Genomic DNA, 21799 nt, shown 5'->3' on the forward strand with positions numbered 1-21799 from the left:
CCGAATCAGAGGACACAGCTTAAAAATACGGGGTAGGCCATTTAGGACAGAGATGAGGAGAAACTTGTTCACCCAGAGAGTGGTGGCTGTGTGGAATGCTCTGCCCCAGAGGGCAGTGGAGGCCCAGTCTCTGGATTCATTTAAGAAAGAGTTGGATAGAGCTCTCAAGGATTGTGGAATCAAGGTTATGGAGATCAGGCAGGAACAGGATACATATTAAGGATGATCAGCCATGATCATATTGAATGGTGGTGCAGGCTCGAAGGGCAGAATGGCCTACTCCTGCACCTATTGTCTATTGTCTTTGTTGCAGGGGGCCACTGAGCTGGGGTATTAAGCATATTCAAGGCTAATATAGATAGATGTTTAACTAGTAGGGGATTCAAGGGTTTATAGGCAAGTGACCAGAAAGTGGAGTTGAGGGTTATCAAAGCCATGAACTCATTGATTGGCAGAGCAGACTCGATGGCTACTGCTCCTCTGTCTTCAGATCTTACAAATTTGTCAACATAATATCCCTTCTTGTATTACTTTGAATTGACCCAAATTGACTTTGTATGATCATAACCACAGTTTTCTAAATCTTAAAGCGTTTTCCTGATGGCTGACAGATGTCAGACTAATTGACTTGTAGTTTCATTTGCTGGACTTACTTTTAGTTTTCAAAACTTTCAAACTTTCCATTTAGACTCAAGAGAATTTTGAAAACCTAGAACCAGCACACTCAAAGTTGGAGCTGGAAAAGAGAGAGAGAGAGAGACAGCAAGAGAGAGAGAGAAAGATGTCATCACAGCAGATAGAAGGTCAAAAGCTGCTTCATTTTCATTCTTCTGCACTATGTTCCTGAAAATGTTGCTGGGACTGAAGGGGCCTTGAAAGGAATTACTGCGCTGGAGATATCTAAGAACTAAATAAGCTGGAGATTCTAAGAAGACATGGTTGGAGATACTATCAGAACTGCATTCCTGATTGAACTGGTTACTACATTCAATGTCCTAACCAGAACAGAAAAGCTGAGAGCAAGGGCACAATCACCTACATTCCGACATGTATCACCCCAAAACCACTCACTCTGCTGTTACAAGCAAACTCTAGTATAATACATCTCACTTCAACTTGCAATTACACCCATCACTCTCTGTCCATACAATTTCTGACATCCTATGTATCTTATCCTCTTTCTCTTGCACTTCATAAATGAGCAGGAATGGCCATTAGGATCAGGGACAGTTGGGGGAGGGCATCGGCTTCTCCAAACTCTGTTGGATTAGATACAGATCGCTCTGTTGTAACACACATTTTGTCAACGCAACTTTGCTTTAACACGATTGATGAATTGGGGACACTGTTCCTACAGTGCGAACTTTTAAAATGCGTACTGACTTTAATGCGATTACAGTGCCAACACTTTAAGCACTGTTTCTAAAGCATGATTTTTCTATAATATAGGGCTGCACAAGAATGCAACCATCATGTCATAGAACTGACTGTATTTTATTACGGCAACCACTGACAAACTGGATGCTTGTTTAGCAATAGCAGAGAATTTGCAAGTTCTGGCTGTTATTTCAGCCACCCTGAACATTTGCAGAGAGTCCTCTCAAGCGTGAGTGACACTGGATCTCTGTGGTGATTCTTTCATCTCTGATAAAATGTCCAGATTTATGGGTCATTAAATAGATTAATCAAACAAGTGCATGCTGACCTTCAACAATATGGCCTTGGCATTTCATTGTCCAATCAATTTGCAGCAAATCGTCCCCAGCACACTAATAACAGGTGTAAAGACCACAGCTTTTTATTTTTCTTTGTTTTGGATTCTGGATCAAAATGGTGAAAGGACTGTTTTAAATCAAGGACACGGGAAGAAGTTGCTACTCTTTTAAAAAACAAGTTATTAGAAATTCTATCAGAATTTGTTTTCTAGCTCCTTTCAGTTTTGATGAAGAATCTTATTGGACTTGTAACATTAATTTTGTTTCTCTCTCTACAAATGCTGACAGATCTGCTGAGTTTTTCCAGCATTTTCTGTTTTTATCTCTGGAACTCATTGTGAATTTTGTCTACACCATTGCTTTGTTCAAGCAGTAAGAGAAAATGCCCAGTGCCACTGTGGGTATGTTCAGAACAAGCTTTGTTCAGAGGCACATTGTTTGGTGGATAGCATCCACCATGTCTGAATGGCAAAATTGTAACCAGCAATCCAAATATGGTTTTATTAATAACTTTTTATAATGTCAGAATAGTGACCTATTAATAAAACAAATCACCTTCTTTGCTTTTGGTTCTCTGCATTGGTTGTGTATCTTCAGTGATTTATGCATAATAACAAAATAAACACTTCTCTATTTTTTAAATAACTCAAATTGTCTAACCTTGGCCACAGGAAGTAGCCTTTCTGGACAGCAGATGCTGGATGTTTAGTAACATATAGATATATAAAATATCTTATTGGATGAAAAGTGTTAAAAAGGCATAAGTGTTCAACGGGGATCCATAATATCAAAGACTGAATATTGACCTGGCCAAAGGCAAACCTGTACACAGAGAAGCAACATATTTGTATATGTTGACATTTTTGCAGCTGCCTCCCATAATCTCTGATATCTAATGATGGTAAACTTACTGTTTCGCATCATAAGATTAGTCTGCTTTTTGACGTGTTTTCACTCCAATATATTGAGACGTCTAGATTAAATGTTCCATCCTTATCTAAGGGTAAAAATGGACAGTGTATTCACAGATTTCAACAGCATTTCTTATAAATAAATTTCCAGGCCATATGCAAGATTTCATCTAATCACAGTAATGCTCCAATTACTCCTCTTCGTTTTTGTAGGAATACTTTAACTTCATTCATTGCTTGTAAATGCTAGGTACAATAGAATCTCAGCAGTTAGGAGGTGTGGGAATCAATCTGAATCCTAACATGTGGTGTGCAACATGTTTGAGATTTTAAAAAAGACAAAAAAAAACTGCGTATGCTAGAAATCAGAAACAAAAACAGAAATGGCTGGAAAACTTCAGCAGGTCTAGCCGCATCCGTAGAGAGAAATCCAAGTTAACAATTCAGATCCAGTTATCTTTTTACAGAACAGACTGTGTTCGAAGGGTCACTGGATCTGCAACGTTAACTGTGATTTCTTTCCACAGATGCTGCCGGACTTGCTGACTTTTTTCAGCAATTTCTGTTTTGTTTATGTTTAACATCTTACAATTTTATTTTTCTCCTGTCCATTGCTCTCATATGTTGGCTGTTGAATAGTAATTTGTGCAAATATTGCAAACTCTCACATTGGGATTTGTACCATAAGGATCCTAACCTGTCTTTGCACTTGTTATTTATTTTATTGTTCACCCTGTTGACATCTGATAGAGTAGGGACACATTATATCGTTTTCAAGTGTAAAACATGATCAACTGTTCATGTGTCTTTACTGATTTGCTTCCATCTCTAAATTGCAAAACTCTCCCTCTTTTCATTAAGCTGTAGGAGACTTAAGACTGATATTTGAGTACATTTCAGTGCACTTTGTACAAATGAGCACGAAAAGTTCCATTTATAGTGTGTACTCTTTTTTTAAAATTTGATACAAAACAGTTGTAGTCACCATTTCGATGAAAACACACGTGCAGTGATTGTAGTCCTGGAGCAGCAATACATATTACATGAGTTTAAATCATACCATTTAAATTTGGCAGTTTGAAATCTTTTTAAAACGAATTGGAAATAATAAAAACTCTCATCAATATTGATGAACAAGGACCCATTAACGTGTGATTACATATTTTCCCATGAAAACTTGACTTGTTTACAATTAACGTGGAAACTTATCTTGCTGACTCAGGTTGACCTGTGGTAACACCAATCTTCCATCAATGTGATTATTTCTTAACTGCCATCCGAAGTTCCCTGACAGGACATTCTGTTGACTTAAATGGCCAAAAATAATAATTATGAAGAGTCTCTATGCAACTTGGCATGATCAGCAAAACAACTAGCAAAGCCTGCATGTAAGATTTGTTTTTGAAAACTTTTTAATATACATTTGATGTGCTTGAGCCATTTGAAGTGAAGATTGAAATTTATTTGTAAGGAGTAGCTTTATTGAAGACACACATTCTTCATTGAATGGCTTTCGTTACTGCATTTATGTTCTTCTAATTGGAGAGCATTTCAGGAATATACTCAGTTGAGGCAGATCATATTTTGTAGAACCTATTTTTCTTACTGGGTTGGGAATGTTTTTCAGCTAAAAAAGATTTTTTTAACTCTGAAAAGTTGTTAATTTTTCAGTTTTGATTGTTATGAGGAATTTTTTTTTTGTCAAGTACTCATCACAACATATAAATGGTAAAATACTTTCATTTTAAGTAATCTTTTTATATTAGGATTATTTTATTCTAATTTCTGTGCTGCTATATTTGTTTCCACTGCCTCTCTCAAGGAACTATCCACAACTTACTGTTTCTTATCCACATGCTGTCCCTCAATGACATAGTAATGAAAATAGTTTCAGTTTCCAAATATAACATGAAACATCACATCAGGATCTGATGGAATCGCCCAATTGATCATAAGTGAATATTATTAGATTTTGACTGTGAAAGGAGAAAGCACCTTTTTAGAGTGGAATTGAACTGCACACATATTCTTTGTGTGGTCGAGGGTAAATTTTTAAGTATTAAAATAAATGCTGATGGCACTCAACTCTACCACCAATTCTCATGACCTTTTCACTGTCAAAAGTGTCAGACTGCTTATCTGACAATAAGGTCTGGTGATGTAGAAATAACTTTCAACTAAATATTGAGAAAACTGAGCCATTGCTTTTGCAACCCACGATAAACTTCATTATCCTGAAAATCAACTGAAATAGAATCAGATTTTTCAAAAGCATTTGTCATATTTTCCCATGAAATGAACTTCTGATCACTTTTCTGCACCTTCATTATGATCACCTTTTCCCACTTCTGTAATGTTGCATGATTCTGCCCCTGCTTCAGCATATTCGCTGTTGAAATCTTGATCCGTGTATTTGTTATCATTAGACTTGATTACTCCTGTTTGGCCACCCAGGTTCCGTCCTCCATAAACTTAAGATCAGCTAAAACTCTGTTATCCTAATGTGCACCGAGTCCTTCCACCCATCATCACTCCAGTCGTAAAGTTCTTCTTGTTTCTAGAAACTTATATGAGTTCATCCCTGTTTATTTATGTAATCTCCTTGAGCACCAGAATCTTCCAAGACACAGGAACTTTGTTAAGTTTGGTCTTCTAAGAGATCTCTTATTTTAATTGCTTCACATTTGGAGAACATGCCTTCATCTGCCAAGGCCCAAATTCTAACATTCAATCCTGAAACTTCTCAAGCTCAGTATATCATTTTCCTGCATAATGTCATTCCCGCGTGACTGCTTGAAGTTGGTGTACTGGTTCATATTCAAGAACTCCCCGTCCAACCTAAATGAGTATGTCACTATCATCATAGACTTCATCAGTAAGTGTGTAGAGGACCACGTGCCAAAGAAGCCAATCCAAGTGTTCTCCAACCTGTAACTATGGATGAACTGGGAGATCCACTTCGTATTGAAGTCCAGGTCTGATGCGTTCAAGTTGGCTGACCCTGATCCATACAGGAAATCTGGGTACGATTTTTGCAAAGCCATCAGGACACCCAGAGACCATACCAGATTAAACCAGATTAGTCCCGGGCTAACCACAGAAACATGCCAACTGTGGCAAGGCTGTGAAGTTGAATAGAATCACTGATGACTTCCCTTTTGAGCTCAATGTATTCTATGCTCATTTTAAACAGGAGGTCAGTGACATAATGTCACCTGTCCCAACTGCTTCAGATGCACTCATACCCACAGTCACAGCCACAGACTTCAGATTGGTCTTCTTGAGAGTGAACCCACAGAAGGCGACCGACCTGGATGGAGTACCAGGCTGTGCACTCAGTTTCTGCACAGATCAGCTGGCGGGAGTATTCACAGACATCTTTAATTTCTCCTTACTCTGTGAGTTTCACACTTGCTTCAAGAAGATCACTATCATCCCCAGTGCCAAAGAAAAATCAGGCAACATGCCTTAATGTCTACTGCCTGGTTGCTCTGAAATCAGTTATTACAAAGCACTTAGAAGTTAGTGATGACACATATCAATTCCAGCCTCCCAAATTGCCTTGATCCTCTACAATTCTCCTACCATCACAATAGGTCCACGAAGGACACTATCTCCTTGGTCCTACGTTAATCCCTGGAACATATAGATAACAAGGCTACCTACGTCAGAGTCCTATTTATGGACTTTAACTTCGCCTTTGACACCATTATTCCAATCAAACACATCTCTAAACTCTGACACCTCGGACCCTGCTCCCCATTCTGCAGTTGGATCCTCGACTTCCTGACCACAGACTGCAATCAGTAGGATAGGTGATAACACCACTCCACAATAATCCTCAAAACTGTACTCCTTATACACTCTCGGCTGTGTGGTCAAATTCAGCTCTAACTCCATTTACGCATTTGCTAATGATACCATTGTTGTGGGTTGAATCTCAGTCGATGATGAAATAGATTATAGGAAAGAGATAAAGAGCTTTCCCTCAATGTCAGTAAAGCAAAGGAGTTGGTCATCAACTTTAGGAAGCGGGATGGAGGACACGTCTCTGTCTGTATCGATGGTGCTGAGGTGGAGATAGCCGAGACCTTCAGGTTCGATAAATATCAACAACGTGTCCTGGTGCAGCCATGACATGCTACAGTCAAGAAAGTACACCAATTCCTCTACTTTTTCAAAGCTAAGGAAATTTGGCATGTCCACTATGAGTCTTAGGAATTTTTACAGATACATCATAAAAAGTATCCCAACCGGATGCATCACAATTCAGTCTGGCAACTGCTGTGCCCAAGATCGCAAGAAATTAGAGCTGTGAATGCAATGCAGTCCATCATAGAAACCAACCTTCCTTCCAGTGACTCTATCATGGTGGCTCAGTAGTTAGCACTGCTGCTTCACAGCGACATGGACCGGCTTCGATTCCAGCCTCTGAACAACTGTTGGTGTAGAGTTTGCACATTCTCGTTGTGTCTGCGTGGGTTTCCTCTGGGTGCTCTGGTTTCCTCCCACAGTCCAAAGATATGCAGGTTAGGTTTATCATGACCAAAGTGCTCGGGGATATAGAATATAGAACATAGATCAATACAGTGCAGATCAGGCCCTTTTGCCCTTGATATTGCGCCGACCTGTGAACTAATCTAAGCTTGTCACCCTATACTATCCCATCGTTATCCATGTGCTTATCCAAGGATTGTTTAAATCTCTGTAATGTGGCTGAGTTAACTACATTGGCAGGCAGGGCATTCCACGCCCTTACCACTCTCTGAGAAAAGAATCTACCTCTGGCATCTGTCTTAAATCTATCGCCCTTCAATTTGTAGTTATGCTCCCTCATACAAGCTGACATCATCATCCTAGGAAAAAGACTTTCACTGTCTACCTTGTCTAATCCTCTGATCATCTTGTATGTCTCTATCAAATCCTACCTTAGCCTTCTTCTTTCTAATGAGAACAGACCCAAGTCTCTCAGCCTTTCCTCATAAGACCTTCCCTCCAGACCAGGCAACATCCTGGTAAATCTCCTCTGCACCTTTTTCCAAAGCTTCCACATCCTTCTTGTAATGGGGCGGTCAGAACTGTACACAATATTCCAATTGGAGCCGCACTAGCGTTTTGTATAGTTGCAGCATGACATCACAGCTCTGGAACTCAATCCTTCTACCAATAAAACCTAACACACTGTATGCCTTCTTAACAGCACTATCAACCTGGGTGGCAACTTTCAGTGATCTAGGTACATGGACTCCAAGATCCCTCTGCACATCCACACTACGAAGAATCTTTCTGTTGACCCAGTATTCTGCCTTCCTGTTATTCTTCCCATAGCGAATCATCTCACATTTATCTGCATTGACCTTCATTTGCCACCTCTCAGCCCAATTCTGCAGTTTATCCAAGTCCCCCCTGCAACCTGTTACATCCTTCCACACTGTCCACTACTCCATCGACTTTAGCGTCATCTGCAAACTTACTAACCATCCACCTATGCCTGCGTCTAAGTCATTCTCATATAAATGACAAACAGTGGTGGTCCCAAAACAGGTCCTTGTGGTACACCACTAGTAATCGGACTCCAGGCTAAATATTTTCCAACAACCACCACTCACTGCCTTCTTACAGAAAGCCAGTTTCTAATCCAAACTGCTAAATTACCCTCAATCCCATGCCTCTGCATTTCTCCAACAGCCTTCCATGTGGAATGTTGTCAAAGGCTTTATTGAAGTCCATGTACACCATGTCAACTGCCGTATCCTCATCCACATGCTTGGTCACCTTCTCAAAAAAGTCAATGAGGTTTGTGAGACACGACCTACCCTTGATGAAACCATGTTGACTATCTGAAATTAAATTGTTGCTTGCTGGATGATTATAAATCCAATCTCTTATAATCCTTTCCAAAATCTTCCCTACAACAGATGGTAAGGCTCACTGGTCTATAATTACCTGGGTCATCTCTACTGCCCTTTTTGAACAAGGGCACAACATTTGAAATCCTCCAGTCCTCTAGTACTAAACCTGTAGACAATGACGAATCCAAGATCAAAGCCAAAAGCTCCGCCATCTCCTCCCTAGTTTCCCAGAGTATCCTCGGATAAATCCCATCCGGCCCAGGGACCTGTCGTCTTTCACTTCTTCTGGAATTGATAACACCTCTTCCTTACTAACCTCGATCCTTTCTAGTCTAATATCTCGTATCTCCTTCTTCTCCTCTACAATATTCTCCTTTTCCTGAGTGAAAACTGATGAGAAGTATTTGTTTAGCACCTCTCTGATCTCCACAGGGTCCACACACAACTTCCCACTTCTGTCTTTGACTGGCCCTATTCCTACCCTAGTCATCCTTTTATTCCTTACATACCTGTAGAAAGCTTTCTCCTCCTTTATCCTATCTATCCTTTATCCTAAAGGCTGCTCATGTTGTCTCTTTGCTCTTTTTTTTGTAAATATATTTATTAGCAAAATGTTTTCACTTTGCAAACATATAAAATTATTGAAAAATACAATCAATAACAAATATCAGTATAATAAAAAGAAATAACCCACAAATTACAATACAACTACTGTCTGCTTACCTACCCTATAATACAAAACAAACCCTAACACTGTGCAAAGCAGCACCAATAAATAAGTAAATAACTAGTAGATCAAAAAAAACCCCCAAAAAACAAAATACAGAACAGCTATGCTCAGCGCAGAGCTCCCAAACAAAGGATTGGGAGCATTGTATATATGCCCATATTAATTCAGGAGACCCCCTCCAGGGCCCACGGCTTGACAAATGCCCTAGTTAAGATAACTGACAAATCTATATCCAAATAACTCAAGTAGGGCTGCCATGTCTTATAAAAATGGTCTGCTGTGTGGTGCACCATGTTTGTAAAAAACAAAGTCCAAGGGAATGTGCTCTATAATTAACTTCTGCCATCCCAGCAAGCCTGGCGGGTTGTCTGACACCAAGTTCATCAGAATATTCTTCCGTGCACAGTATGCAAGAATATTAAATAATTTCTTCCCATGCCCGTCTAAAGATAGTAAATTTGGTAGACCTAAGAGGAGAGATATGGGCCTACTTTGACTTCAGTCCTCAATACCCTCCCTATCTCTCCCGCCACAGCGCTCCAATAAACACGGAGCCTGTGGCATGTCTAGAAGCATTGTGTAAGAGTACCTACACTTATTTTACATTTGGGGCAAACAAAAGATGTCCCTTTTTTAAACTTTGCCAGATGGTTTGGTGCCAGATGAGCCCTTTGCAGGACTTTTAACTGGTTAGCGCATGTCCTGTTTCAGATTGAGATCTTTCGAGCATTCTCCCATATGTTCTCCCATCATTCAGAAGAGATCACCACTCCGAGCTCTTGCTCCCAGACCTCACATAACCGGCTAATATCCTGCCACCCAGCAGGCAATAGAGGGTGCGAACTGAAAGAATGCTTCTGGAATGTACCAACAGCCTCTCTGTATCAGGCGTATAGGGCTTAGTGAGAAGCGTAGTCTTCTTCTGGATGAAATCCCTAACCTGAAAAAAACGGAAAAGATCTCTGCTGGGCAACCGTATTTGCGGCTCAGTTGCTCAAAAGACATCATAACCTCCCCCTAAAACAAGTCTCCCAAACTAGAAACTCCTCTCGCTGCCCATAGTTTGAATCCTGAGCCCATCATCCCTGGTCAGAACCCTGGCATGCCAACTATAGGCGTAAGTGGTGAAGTCTTGGATAAGCAACCCTCACTCTGACGCATCGCCCTCCATGCCTCGACTGTACTGACAATGGGGTTCCGGCAGTGGTCCATAACTGTCCTCATCTTATCCATGAACAACAGGTTAATAAGAGGGCACTTTGCCTGGGAGGCCTCAATATCCAGCCATATTGAGTTTGGATTGTTACCTACCCAATCACAGACAAAGGAAAGCAGGGAACTCAATTGATACCACCTGATGTCTGGGAAATCAACTCCTCCCTCTCCTTGAGGCAACTGCAATTTAGTAAGTTTGATGAGTGACCGTCCACGATGCCAGACAAAGGAACCAAATTATCCCATAAGCTTCCATAGCGTTGACCTGGGAAACATTATAGGGAGTATATGCATGGGATAAAGCAAATGAGGAAGAACATTCATCTTAATGAGAGAAATTCGGCCCAGCCCTGAAATTGGAAAAACCTCCCATCTCTGAAGATCTCGCCTAATATTGTCGAGCAAGTGAGCAAAGTTGGTCCGAAATAACAGATCAAACTCGGGGGTAATAAAAATGCCTAGGTATTGGAACCTTGCCCGTGACCATTTAAAAGGGAACATAGAGCCACCTTCAACTTCTGGCACATCCTTAAGGTTCCCCAAAGGCATAGCCTCCGATTTTGCAAAGTTAATCTTCTATCCTGAAATAGCCCCAAATGTATTGATACATTGTATCAAATGGGGTACGGAGGTCATCGGGTTCGATTAAAAACAGAAGGACATCATCAGCATACAGTGTAATCTTGTGTGCCCTTAATCCCACTTCCAGAGCGGTTATGTGGACGCTCTGATGAATGGTCTCTGTCAGCGGTTGTATCACCAACGTAAACAACAATGGTGAGAGAGGACAGCCTTGTCGACTACCCCTACCAATCCTAAAAATTCCAGACTTCACCCCATTGGTGATGATCGCAGCCAGAGGGTGGCGATATAAAACCTCCACCCACCTAGCAAAGATCCCATCCAACTCAAACTGTTCTAAGACATAAAAAAGATATGGCCATTCTACATAGTCAAATGCTTTCTCTGCATCTAAGGAAATCACCAACCCCTGAATCGATCATTGCTGACAAACTTGGACCATATTCAGCAACTTTCTAATATTATTAGAGGACCTATGGCTCCTTGTAAAGCCTGTCTGGTCCTCTTTAACAATGTGGGGCAACACCTTTTCCAATCTCAGTGCCAGGATCTTGGACAGAATCTTGAAATCTGAATTTAATAGAGAGATGGGCCTGTATGAGGCACAATCCTCAGAAAACATCTGTTTCTTAAGAATTAAGGAAATATTAGCTTCTCTCAAAGATGGTGGTAGGCTTTCATGCATATAGGAGTGATTGTACATCTCCAACATCGGCCCTGACAGAATCCCTATAAACTCCTTATAAAACTCACCCAGGAGACCATCAAGGCCAGGCGCTTTCCCACTCTGAAGTTGCCTAACTGCCTCCTGTATTTCCTGAACTGTCAAGGGGGCATTAAGGAGAGAGGCCTGTTCTAAGGTTACCCCTGAGAGGTCCAGGTTCTTAAAGGTCTCCATTTCAACCCTCCTGACCTCGCAACCTTCAGATCGATACAATTCAGAGTAAAAGCTCCGAAAAGCCTCATTAGTGTTTTTAGCTTCATATGCAAGGACCCCAGCACTGTCCCTGATTGTAGTAATGGATTGGGGAGCACGCTTTTTCCTAGTCAGATGTGCTAAATACTTCCCTGGCCTGTCCCCATATTCGAACAGCCTTTGTCTAGCAAAAGCAAGTTCTTTCTTTGTGTTTTGTGTCAGTAAATTCAACGCAGCTTGGAGGGCCGTGATCCGCTGTAGCTTAGTCACCGAAGACCGCGCAAAATGTGCTGCCTCGGCGGCTTTCAACCGCTTCTCAAGTAGACGCTGCTGTTCCTCCTCCTGTCGTTTCCAGCTAGCCGAATAGGAAGTAGCTAATCCCCTAGCAAAGGCCTTAGCAGTCTCCCATAGCATAGACGGACTACTAGCTGTGCCTGAGTTGATAGTCAAGAATTCCTGAAACTCCTTCAAAAAGTATTCCACAAACTTGGAATCCTTAAGGAGAAAAGGGTCCAAATGCCAGTGCCACAAACCTAGCCCTTCATTCTTGGCCTTAACCTCCAAATATACCGCCGTGTGATTGGAGATAGCTGTATTCCCAATTTTACAACTCTCAATCGAATCCAGAAGGGCCGAGGGAGCTAGAAAGAGGTCAATTCTCGTGTGACGTTTATGTGGGTTTGAAGAAAAGGTGAAGTCCCTGCCGGTAAGGTGAAGACATCTCCAAATATCCACCAGCCCCAACTTCTCACATAAGTCAACCACCTGCTTGGCCTGTGAAGAAATAGTTGGGGGTCCACAAGACAATTAAAATCCACCTCCCCAATGATAATGTGCCATGTTCGAAAAGCACTCAACTTAGAGAAAGTACTAATCAAAGATTTGAGGGGATGCGCCAGAAGACAGTAGATATTTAGAATGCCATATTCCTCCCCACGTATCAGGGCTTTAAGTATCACAAACCTGCCCATCTTTCACCTGCTCTAATAATGTGAACGGAAGATTTTTCTGGATAAGTACCACCACTTCCCTACTTTTAGTAGTAAAGGATGAAAAGAATACCCGGTCATAACACCCTTGTAGTAATTTAAGGTGTTCCCCTTCATCAAGATGGATTTCCTGCAACAAAGCGATATCAACCAGAGACTTTGATAGCCAGAGACTTTTTCCCAGGCAGAAATTGTTAATACGAGGGGTCTTAGTTTTAAGCTGTTTGGCGGAAACTAGAGGGGATGTCAGAGGCAGGTTCTTTACGCAGAGAGTTGTGAGAGCGTGGAATGCATTGCCAACAGCAGTTGTGGAAGCGAGGTCACTGGGGATATTTGAGAGACTGCTGGACGTGCAGATGGTCACAGAAATTTGAGGGTTCATACATTAGGTTTACTTTACATGAGGATCAATGGTCAGCACAACATTGTGGGCTGAAGGGCCTGTTCTGTGCTGTACTGTTCTATGTTATATGTTCAACCCTTTCCCTCTTAAGGCTAGAAAGCACTTTGTTCCTTTTAACAGGTGAATAGCTTTCCTTAATATTCCAGGTGCACCATTTAATAAGACACTTAGCCATATCCCCTTTCAGAGACCCTTGAACCCCTCGGGGGAGAACCCTGCTTACAAAGCGCTGAGCACAAGTAAATAAAGATTTATAGGGTCGAAGAACTATATATACAAAAACTATTCTATCATAACTATAAACAACTATTACTACCAAAAAACTATAAAGAAAACCAACTATAAAACCTTGAATGGAAGACTCTTCCCCCTGCCCATAGGGGGCAGTCACCCTACCCATCCTCTCCTTCACAGCTCCTTCAAACCTGGACTGTGCCCCAGCCTTAGACCAGAAAATAAAGGAGATAATCCTTAAATCAATGGAAAAAAGACAAAGTCATGATGAGCACTCCACCCATCCCAGGCTTCATGTCACCCCTACTTGTGACTAAAAGAGAAATAGAACAAACAAAAAACAAAAGGGGAGAGACAACAAAGAACATCCACAAAATCTCCCATCAGAAAATCCAGTTATTTTAAAAAAAAAGGAACAACTTATTCCAAGGATTTTCCCCCCTTTCCAAAATAAGAAATTATAAGGGAGAAAGAAAGGAATACAAAAAAGGGAAAGCATGGGGAAAGAAGGAAAAGAAAACAAACATTAACCATATTCTTCAGGCCAATCCATCTATTTAAAAATGTCTACGAAGTTTTCAGCTTTATCCGATGAGTCAAATGTATAAACTGAGTCCTCGTGGCTGCGGGGTATCTCATGGAGTACTGAATGCCCAGATTCCTCGGCCTCTTTTTAACTTCATCGAAGGACTTCCTCTTTTGAATTAAAGCTGCAAAGAATCCTGGAAAAACATGATTTTTGACCCCTTGTACAGCAGTCCCTGCGGATCATTTCCCAGGAATCTGGAAGCTTCTATGATGTTTTACTTGTCCTTATATGAGTGGAAGTACACTAGGACTGGGCAGGGGCACTGCACTAGCACTGTAACTCGATAGGCCCTTTCAATCTGCAGCCTGCTGGACTCGATGTGAAGGCCCTAAAACTTCGGCAGCCAGCTTTCAAAGAAACTGACTGGCTGCTCACCTTACTCACCTTCAGGGAGCCCGACAATTCGGAGATTTATCCTCCGACTTCGACTTCAATTTTCAAGGTCGTCAATATGGTTTCGCAAGGCCCGCACCTCTTGCTCCAGCACCTGGATCCGACTGGATGAGGACTCCATCGCAGTTTCCGAGGCCTTAGTTCGACCCTCCACCTCCTCCAGCCACTCCTCGAGGCCCTGGATCTCCTGCTCATGCTTCTGCAGCATGGATGCAATAGGTTGGACCTGGGCATGAATCTCCCCACGGATCTCCTCAATTGTAGCCCCAACTCTCAAGTTAAGTCTCTCCATCACCGCAGCCAATGCCTGTGAGTCTGTCAGGTTCCCGGGAGGTTCAGGAAAGGCCGCTGCTGCAGTCTCTGGTGTGGTGGGTGCTGCAGGGGAGTGTCTTCCCTGCTGCTGTTTGCTTGCTCCTTTTCCCTTTGGCATCCTTCCCACTCCCAAATATTAACAAATACATGTTCTGTAAGGTTTTAAACTAATAATTCCACAACATAAGTTGGCCAGGGATGGCAAAAAACACCAGTATGCCTCGGCTGTTAGTCAGAGCTGTCCACACCAGTCCTACAGAATCGTCGCCATCTTGCTGAGTCCCTCTTTGCTCTTCTTAGCTCTCTCTTTAAATCTTTCCTAGCTAATCTGTAACACTCCATCGCCTCATCTGAGCCATCTTGTCTCATCGTCACATAAACCTTCTACTTGCGCTTAACAAGAGATGCAATTTCTATAGTCAACCACGGTTCCCATAGCTTATCGCTTCCTCCCTGCCTGACAGGGACGTACGTATCAAGGACACACAATATGTGTTCCTTAAACCAGCTCCACATTTCCAATGTCCCCATCCCCTGCATTTTGCTACCCCATTCTGTGCATCCTTAGTCTTGCTTAATCGCATTATAATTGCCTTTGCCCCATTGATAACTCTTGCCTTGTGGCAATGTACCTATCCCTTTCCATTGCTAAACTAAATGTAACTGAATTATTGTCACTATCTCCAAAGAACTCACCTGCAACTAAATTAAACACCTGGCCTGGTTCATTACCAAGCATCAGATCCAGTGTGGCCTCCCTTCTTGTCAGCCCTTCAACATACTGTGTCAGGAAACCCTCCTGCGCACATTGGACAAAAACTGATCCATCCGACGTACTAGAGTTATAGCATTTCCAGTCAATGTTGAGGAAGTTAAAGCTCCCCATAATGACTACCCTGTTCCTTTCACTCCTACCCAGAATCATTTTGCCAATCCTATCCTCCACCTCCCTGGAACTCTGCGGAGGCCTATAAAAAAAACTCCCAGCAGTGTGACCACTCCTGTCCTGTTTCTAACCTCAGCCCATACTACCTCGTAGACGAGTCCTCGTCAAAAGTTCTTTCAGCCATCATTAAATGTCCTTGACCAACAAAGCCACACCGCCCCCTCTTTTACCACCTTGCCTGATCTTAATGAAAGATCTAAACCCTGGAACCTGCAACATCCATTCCTGACCCTGCTCCTGACCATGTCTCTGAAATGGCCACAACATCCATGCTGCAAGCTCACCTTCCTTATTTCGGATACTTCTGGCGTTGAAGTAGACACATTTCAATCCAGCTTGCTGTCTGCCAGCATATTCCTGTGACTGTGAAATCCTGTCCTTGCCCTCCCTATTCTCATCCTCTTGCACACTGTAACTACACTTCCGGTTCCCATTCCCCTGCTGAGCTAGTTTAAACCCACCCGAATAGCACCAGCAAATTTCCCACCTAGGATATTAGTGCCCCTCTGGTTAAAGTGAAGACCGTCCTGTTTGTAGATGCCCCACCTTCCCCAGAATGACTCCCAATTATCCAAGTACCTGAAACTCTCCCTCCTGCACCATCCCTTCAACCACATCTTCAGCTGATATCTCTTCCTATTCCTTGCCTCACTATCACGTGGCACGGGTAACAAACCAGAGATAACAACCCTGTCCGTAGGTCAGGGTGGGTTATTCTTCGGAGGGCAGTGTGGACTTGTTGGGATTGTTTGATTCTAAACTTCCTGCTGACTTGTGAAAACAGCCAAATTAATCAACGACCCCGTTATGCTCTCTTCCACCCTCCTCTATAGGGCAGAAGATACAAAAGTTTGAAAACAAGTCCAACAGATTCAAGAACCGCTTCTACCCTGCTCTTATCAGAATGATCAACAAATCTCTCCTATTACAGTTGATCTTTCTCTGCATCTTCTCTATAGCTGTAATACTCTATTCTTCATTCTGCTTGATGATCCTGATATACTTATGTAAGGTATCATTCGTCTAGATAGCACACAGAACAATACTGTGTCTGGTACATGTCACAAATCAAAATCACTCTAAAACTTACCTCCTTAACCAAGGTAACCAACGTGATGAAATGAAATGACCACATTTGAAATTGATGCAGCAGCTAAATGTGGAATCAAGGAACCTTAGTAAAATAAAAGTCAATAGAAATTGGGGGAAACTGTTACACTGGCTGGAATACTAAATGTCAGGGAAGGTGGTTTACCTCACCGCAGGAGGTCCTTATAATAATGTCCTAGGTCCAACCATGTTCAGTTGCTACATTAAAAGCCTTCCATCCACCATAAGGTCAAAATTGGGAATGCTGTCTGATGATTGAATAGTGCTTTAGCCATGGTTGCCAACCATCTAGATTGGCCTGTAACCTCTATGAATTAAATCTCCACAACCACTGCTATATGCATTTCTCAAGGAAAGCTATAGGGACATTTAAAAAGATTATGCATTTCTTTTATCATTTACTTGGATCTTCCTTTATGCAAGATATTAAGATGTTGAAAAATGGACAAAACAAGCTGTTTGGCTGATGATTAAACAATATTCAATTGGATAATGAGTCCTTTGGAAAGGTAGCATACTACAAGGATGGATCGATTAGCTGACTGTTTGCTGGAACCCGGGGCAAGTCATATGATGAAACCTTCAAAAATACATTTAATATAAATTGGCAATCCTTGTTACAACCACAGGGCAAGAGTTATAGCTGGGGAAAGGCAGCTATGATACGATTACCCAAGATTTAGGATGCGTAGGATGTGGAAGGAAACTATAGGGGATGGGCACAATGGAAATGTGGAGCTTGTTCAAGGAACAGCTACTGCTTGTCCTTGATAAGTATATTCCTGTCAGGCAGGGAGGAAGTGGTCGAGTGAAGTAACCATGGTTTACTAAAGAAGTTGAATTTCTTGTCAAGAGGAAGAAGAAGGCTTACAGTAAAGATGAGACATAAAGGTCAGTTTGGGTGCTTGAGAATTACAAGTTAGCCAGGAAGGACCTGAAGAGACAGCTAAGAAAAGCCAGGAGGGGACATGAGAAGTCATTGAGAGGTAGGATCAAGGAAAACCCTCAAGCTTTCTGTAGGTATGTCAGGAATAGACAATGACTAGAGTAAGATTAGGGCCAATTAAGGACAGTAGTGGGAAGTAGTGTGTGGAGTCCGAGGAGATAGCAGCAATGCTAAATGAAAATTTTTCATCAGTATTCACACTGGAAAAAAACAATGTTGATGAGGAGAATACTGAGATACAGACTATTAGACTAGACTGGATTGAGGTTCATAATGAGGAGATGTTAGCAATTCTGAAGTGTGAAAATAGATAGGTCCCCTGGGCCAGATGGGATTTATCCTAAGATTCTCTGGGAAGGTAGGGAGGAGGATGCAGAGCCTTTGGCTTTGATCTTTTATGTCGTCATTGTCTACAGGAATAGTGCCAGCAGACTGGAGGATAGCAAATATTGTCCCCTTGTTCAAGATTGGAAGTAGAGATAACCTGAGTAATTATAGACCAGTGAGCCTTACTTAGGTTGTGGCTAAAGTGATGGAAAAGGTTATAAGAGATAAGTTTTATGATCCTCCAGAAAGGAATAAGTTGATTAAGGATAGTCAACATGGTTTTGTGAAGGGTAGGTCATGTCTCACAAACCTTATTGAGTTTTTTGAGAAGGTGACCAAACAGGTGGATGAGAGTAAAGCAATTGATGTGGTGTATATGGATTTAAGTAAGGCGTTTGATGAGGTTCCCCATGGTAGGCTATTGCACAAAATACGGAGGCGTGGGATTGAGGGTGATTTAGCAGTTTGGATCAGAAATTAGCTAGCTGAAAGAAGACAGAGGGTGATGGTTCATGGGAAATGTTCATCTTGGAGTAAAGTTATTAGTGGTGGACTGCAGATCTGTTTCAGGCCCACTGCTGTTTTGTCATTTTTACAAATAACCTAGATGAGGACGTGGAAGTATAGATCAGTAAATTTGCAGATGATGTTAAGGTCAGTGGATTTGTGGACAGTGTGAAAAAGTGTTACAGAGGGACATAGATAAGTTGCAGAGTTGGGCTGAGAGGTGGAAAATGGAGTTTAATGCGGAAAAGTGTGAGGTGATTCACTTTGGAATGAGCAACAGGAATAAAGAGTACTGGGCGAATGATAAGATTCTTTGTAGTGTGGATGAGCAGAGAGATTTCTGTGTGCATGGACATAGATCCCTGAAAGTTGCCACCCAGGTTGATGGGGTTAAGATGTTTTATGGTGTGTTAGCTTTTATTGGTAGAGGAATTGAATTTTGAAGCCATGAGGTTATGTTGCAGTATTACAAAACTCTGGTGTGACTGCATTTGGAGTATTCCGTACAGTTCTGGTCACCGCATTATAGGAAGGATGTGGAAGCATTGGAAAGGGTGTAGAGGAGATTTACCAAGATATTGCCTGGTATGGAGGGAAGGTCTTACGAGGAAAGGCTGAGGTGCTTGAGGCTGTTTTCGTTAGAGAGAAGGTTGAGAGGTGACTTAATGGAGACATACAAGATGATCAGAGGATTAATAGGGTAGATAGTGCGAGCCTTTTTCCTCAGCTGGTGATGGCTAGCATGAGGGGACATAGCTTTAAATTGAGGGGTGATAGATGTAGGACAGATGTCAGAGGTAGGTTCTTTAATCAGAGAGTAGTAAGGGCATGGAATGCCCTGCCTGCAGCAGTAGTAGACCTGAAGGGCTTTTGCCCGAAACATCGATCTTCCTGCTCCTCGGATGCTGCCTGACCTGTGCTTATCCAGCACCACTCTAATCTTGACTGCTGACTTTAAGGGCATTTAAATGGTCATTGGATAAACATGGATGATAATGTGGGTTAGACAGGCTTCAAATTGGTATCATAGGTCGATGCGACATCAAAGGTCAAAGGGCCTGTACTGTGCTGTAATGCTCTCTAACTCCTCATAATGAAGCAGTCCATGCTTGCATGCAGCATAATCTGGATAGCATTCAGACTTGGACTGATAATTGATAAATGCTACACAAGTGCTAGGCAATGACAGTCTCCAACAGGAAGGAATCTGAGCATCTCCCCTTGATGTACACCAGCATTCCCATACCTAAAGTCCCCACCATCAACATCTTAGGAGTTACCAGAAACTTAACTGGACAAGCCATATTAATATTATGGTTACTACAGCAGATCAGAGGTTGGTATTCTGCGTAAAAAAATTTATGTGACTCCTCAAATCCTGTCCACTTCTCTACAGAAATAGCCATTTCATAGTACAGACTTGAGTATTGCTGAAAACGTACCTATGTCAAAGCTTTTCATTGCACTCATTAGGACAAGTTGCAACAAAGATCTATGTAACATGCAAAGCAGTATTTTATACCTTGTACGGAAAGAGTGCTGACTGGCAAGTCAACTCTGATCCGTAGAGGCATGCCTTGATGAATGCACCAGTTAGATGATGACTGGCAGTTAACTGACAAGCCTTGTTTTTGCCTTTTATGTTGGTATTTTTTGAGAATTGTCGAATGAGTGCAAGATGAAAGACTTTGACAAATTGTATATTTTATCAGCATAACTCAGTTATCTACAAAATAACTGAGTAATGCTGAGGGGTGGCGTGGTGGCTCAGTGGTTGGCACTGCTGCCTCACAGCGTTCAGGACCCGGGTACGATTCCAGCCTTGGGTCACTGTCTGTGTGGAGTTTGCACGTTCTCCCCATGTCTGCATGGGTTTCCTCTGGATGCTCCGGTTTCCTCCTAAAATCCAAAGATGTGCATGTTAGGTGATTGGCCATGTTAAATTGTCCAAGGTGTTAGGTGCATTAGTCAGGGGTAAATGAAGGGGAATGGTCTGGGTGGGTTATTCTTCGGAGGGTTGGTGTGGACTTGTTGGGCCGACGGGCCTGTTTCCATACTGTAGGGAATCTAATCTAATCTAATCTAACACTCAGCAGTTTGATTCACTTGCTGGTATTAATGGAAACTCATGTGACTTAGCCTTATCCAGAACAAATGAATTCACTTGATCAGTACGCAATCCTCCACTTTAAACATTCATCCCCTCCACCACTGACATACAGTGATAGCAGTATGCGCTATCTACAAGATACACTGCATTAACTCACCAATACTCATTTGACAGGACAAATCCTTGACCTCCACCACCTTTAAGATCGAGGGTAGCAGACACATTCAAGAACACCAACCTGTTAGTTCCCTTCCACATCATATGCTGTCCTGACTTGCAACCAATCGCTGGTCTTACAACTAGAGTTGAATGAAATTCAGGAACTCCATCTCAACAGCATTGTTGGTGCACCTACACCAGATGGACTACAACAAGGTGATTCAAACCACCTTCTAGCGTGCAATAAATACTGATCTTGTCAGCTGTCCCATACTTATGAATGAATTGAAGAAAAACATTCAGGCAATTGCCCTAATATTTCAGTTTTGTGGCTGAATGTCAGAGTTACATTGTGCCTATTTGATGTGCTTGAGGGTGCATTACAATGTTAAGTGCGTTACAAACAAATTTTTGTTTTATTAACAAAGTCAGAACAATAAGTGTTCTTTTTTTACAGGAAACCTAGGTCGTGTTGACTACATCTCAGAATTTGAATATGATCTGTTTATCAGACCAGATACATGCAATCCTCGTTTTAGAGTGTGGTTTGACTTTACTGTGGAAAATATGAAGGAATATCAGGTAAGTATGTAATTGTTAAATCCTCATTCAGTATTACTGTTCTGTTCTTGGTTCAAAACATTCAATCAATGCTACAGTAAATCTGTTTTAGAAGATAAGCAGCAGTTGAAATTATTAAGATTTTCAGAATGTTTTTCTTGAGTTTTTCAGAGGTGACTAATCTGTACAGTTGATTTGAGTTTTAGTGTACTGTTATGTTGCTCACTATTATTGAACAGTGACAGATCTGATCTCTCTTACAGTTCCCAGAAGTTAAAATAATTGCGCTTTT

At 41.8% G+C, this 21799-nt stretch overlaps 1 protein-coding gene across 1 annotated transcript in view; it reads left to right on the plus strand.

Moving 5' to 3' along the window:
• agbl4 (AGBL carboxypeptidase 4) overlaps positions 1–21799 on the plus strand; it is an 862393-nt gene that overhangs the window by 68481 nt on the left and 772113 nt on the right. Inside the window, exon 3 of the mRNA XM_043699224.1 lies at positions 21404–21528. Coding sequence (XP_043555159.1) covers positions 21404–21528 — 125 coding nt within the window. The remainder of the gene's footprint in view (positions 1–21403; positions 21529–21799) is intronic.

This window comes from Chiloscyllium plagiosum, chromosome 11 (assembly GCF_004010195.1).
Source record: "Chiloscyllium plagiosum isolate BGI_BamShark_2017 chromosome 11, ASM401019v2, whole genome shotgun sequence".
NCBI lineage: Eukaryota > Metazoa > Chordata > Chondrichthyes > Orectolobiformes > Hemiscylliidae > Chiloscyllium > Chiloscyllium plagiosum.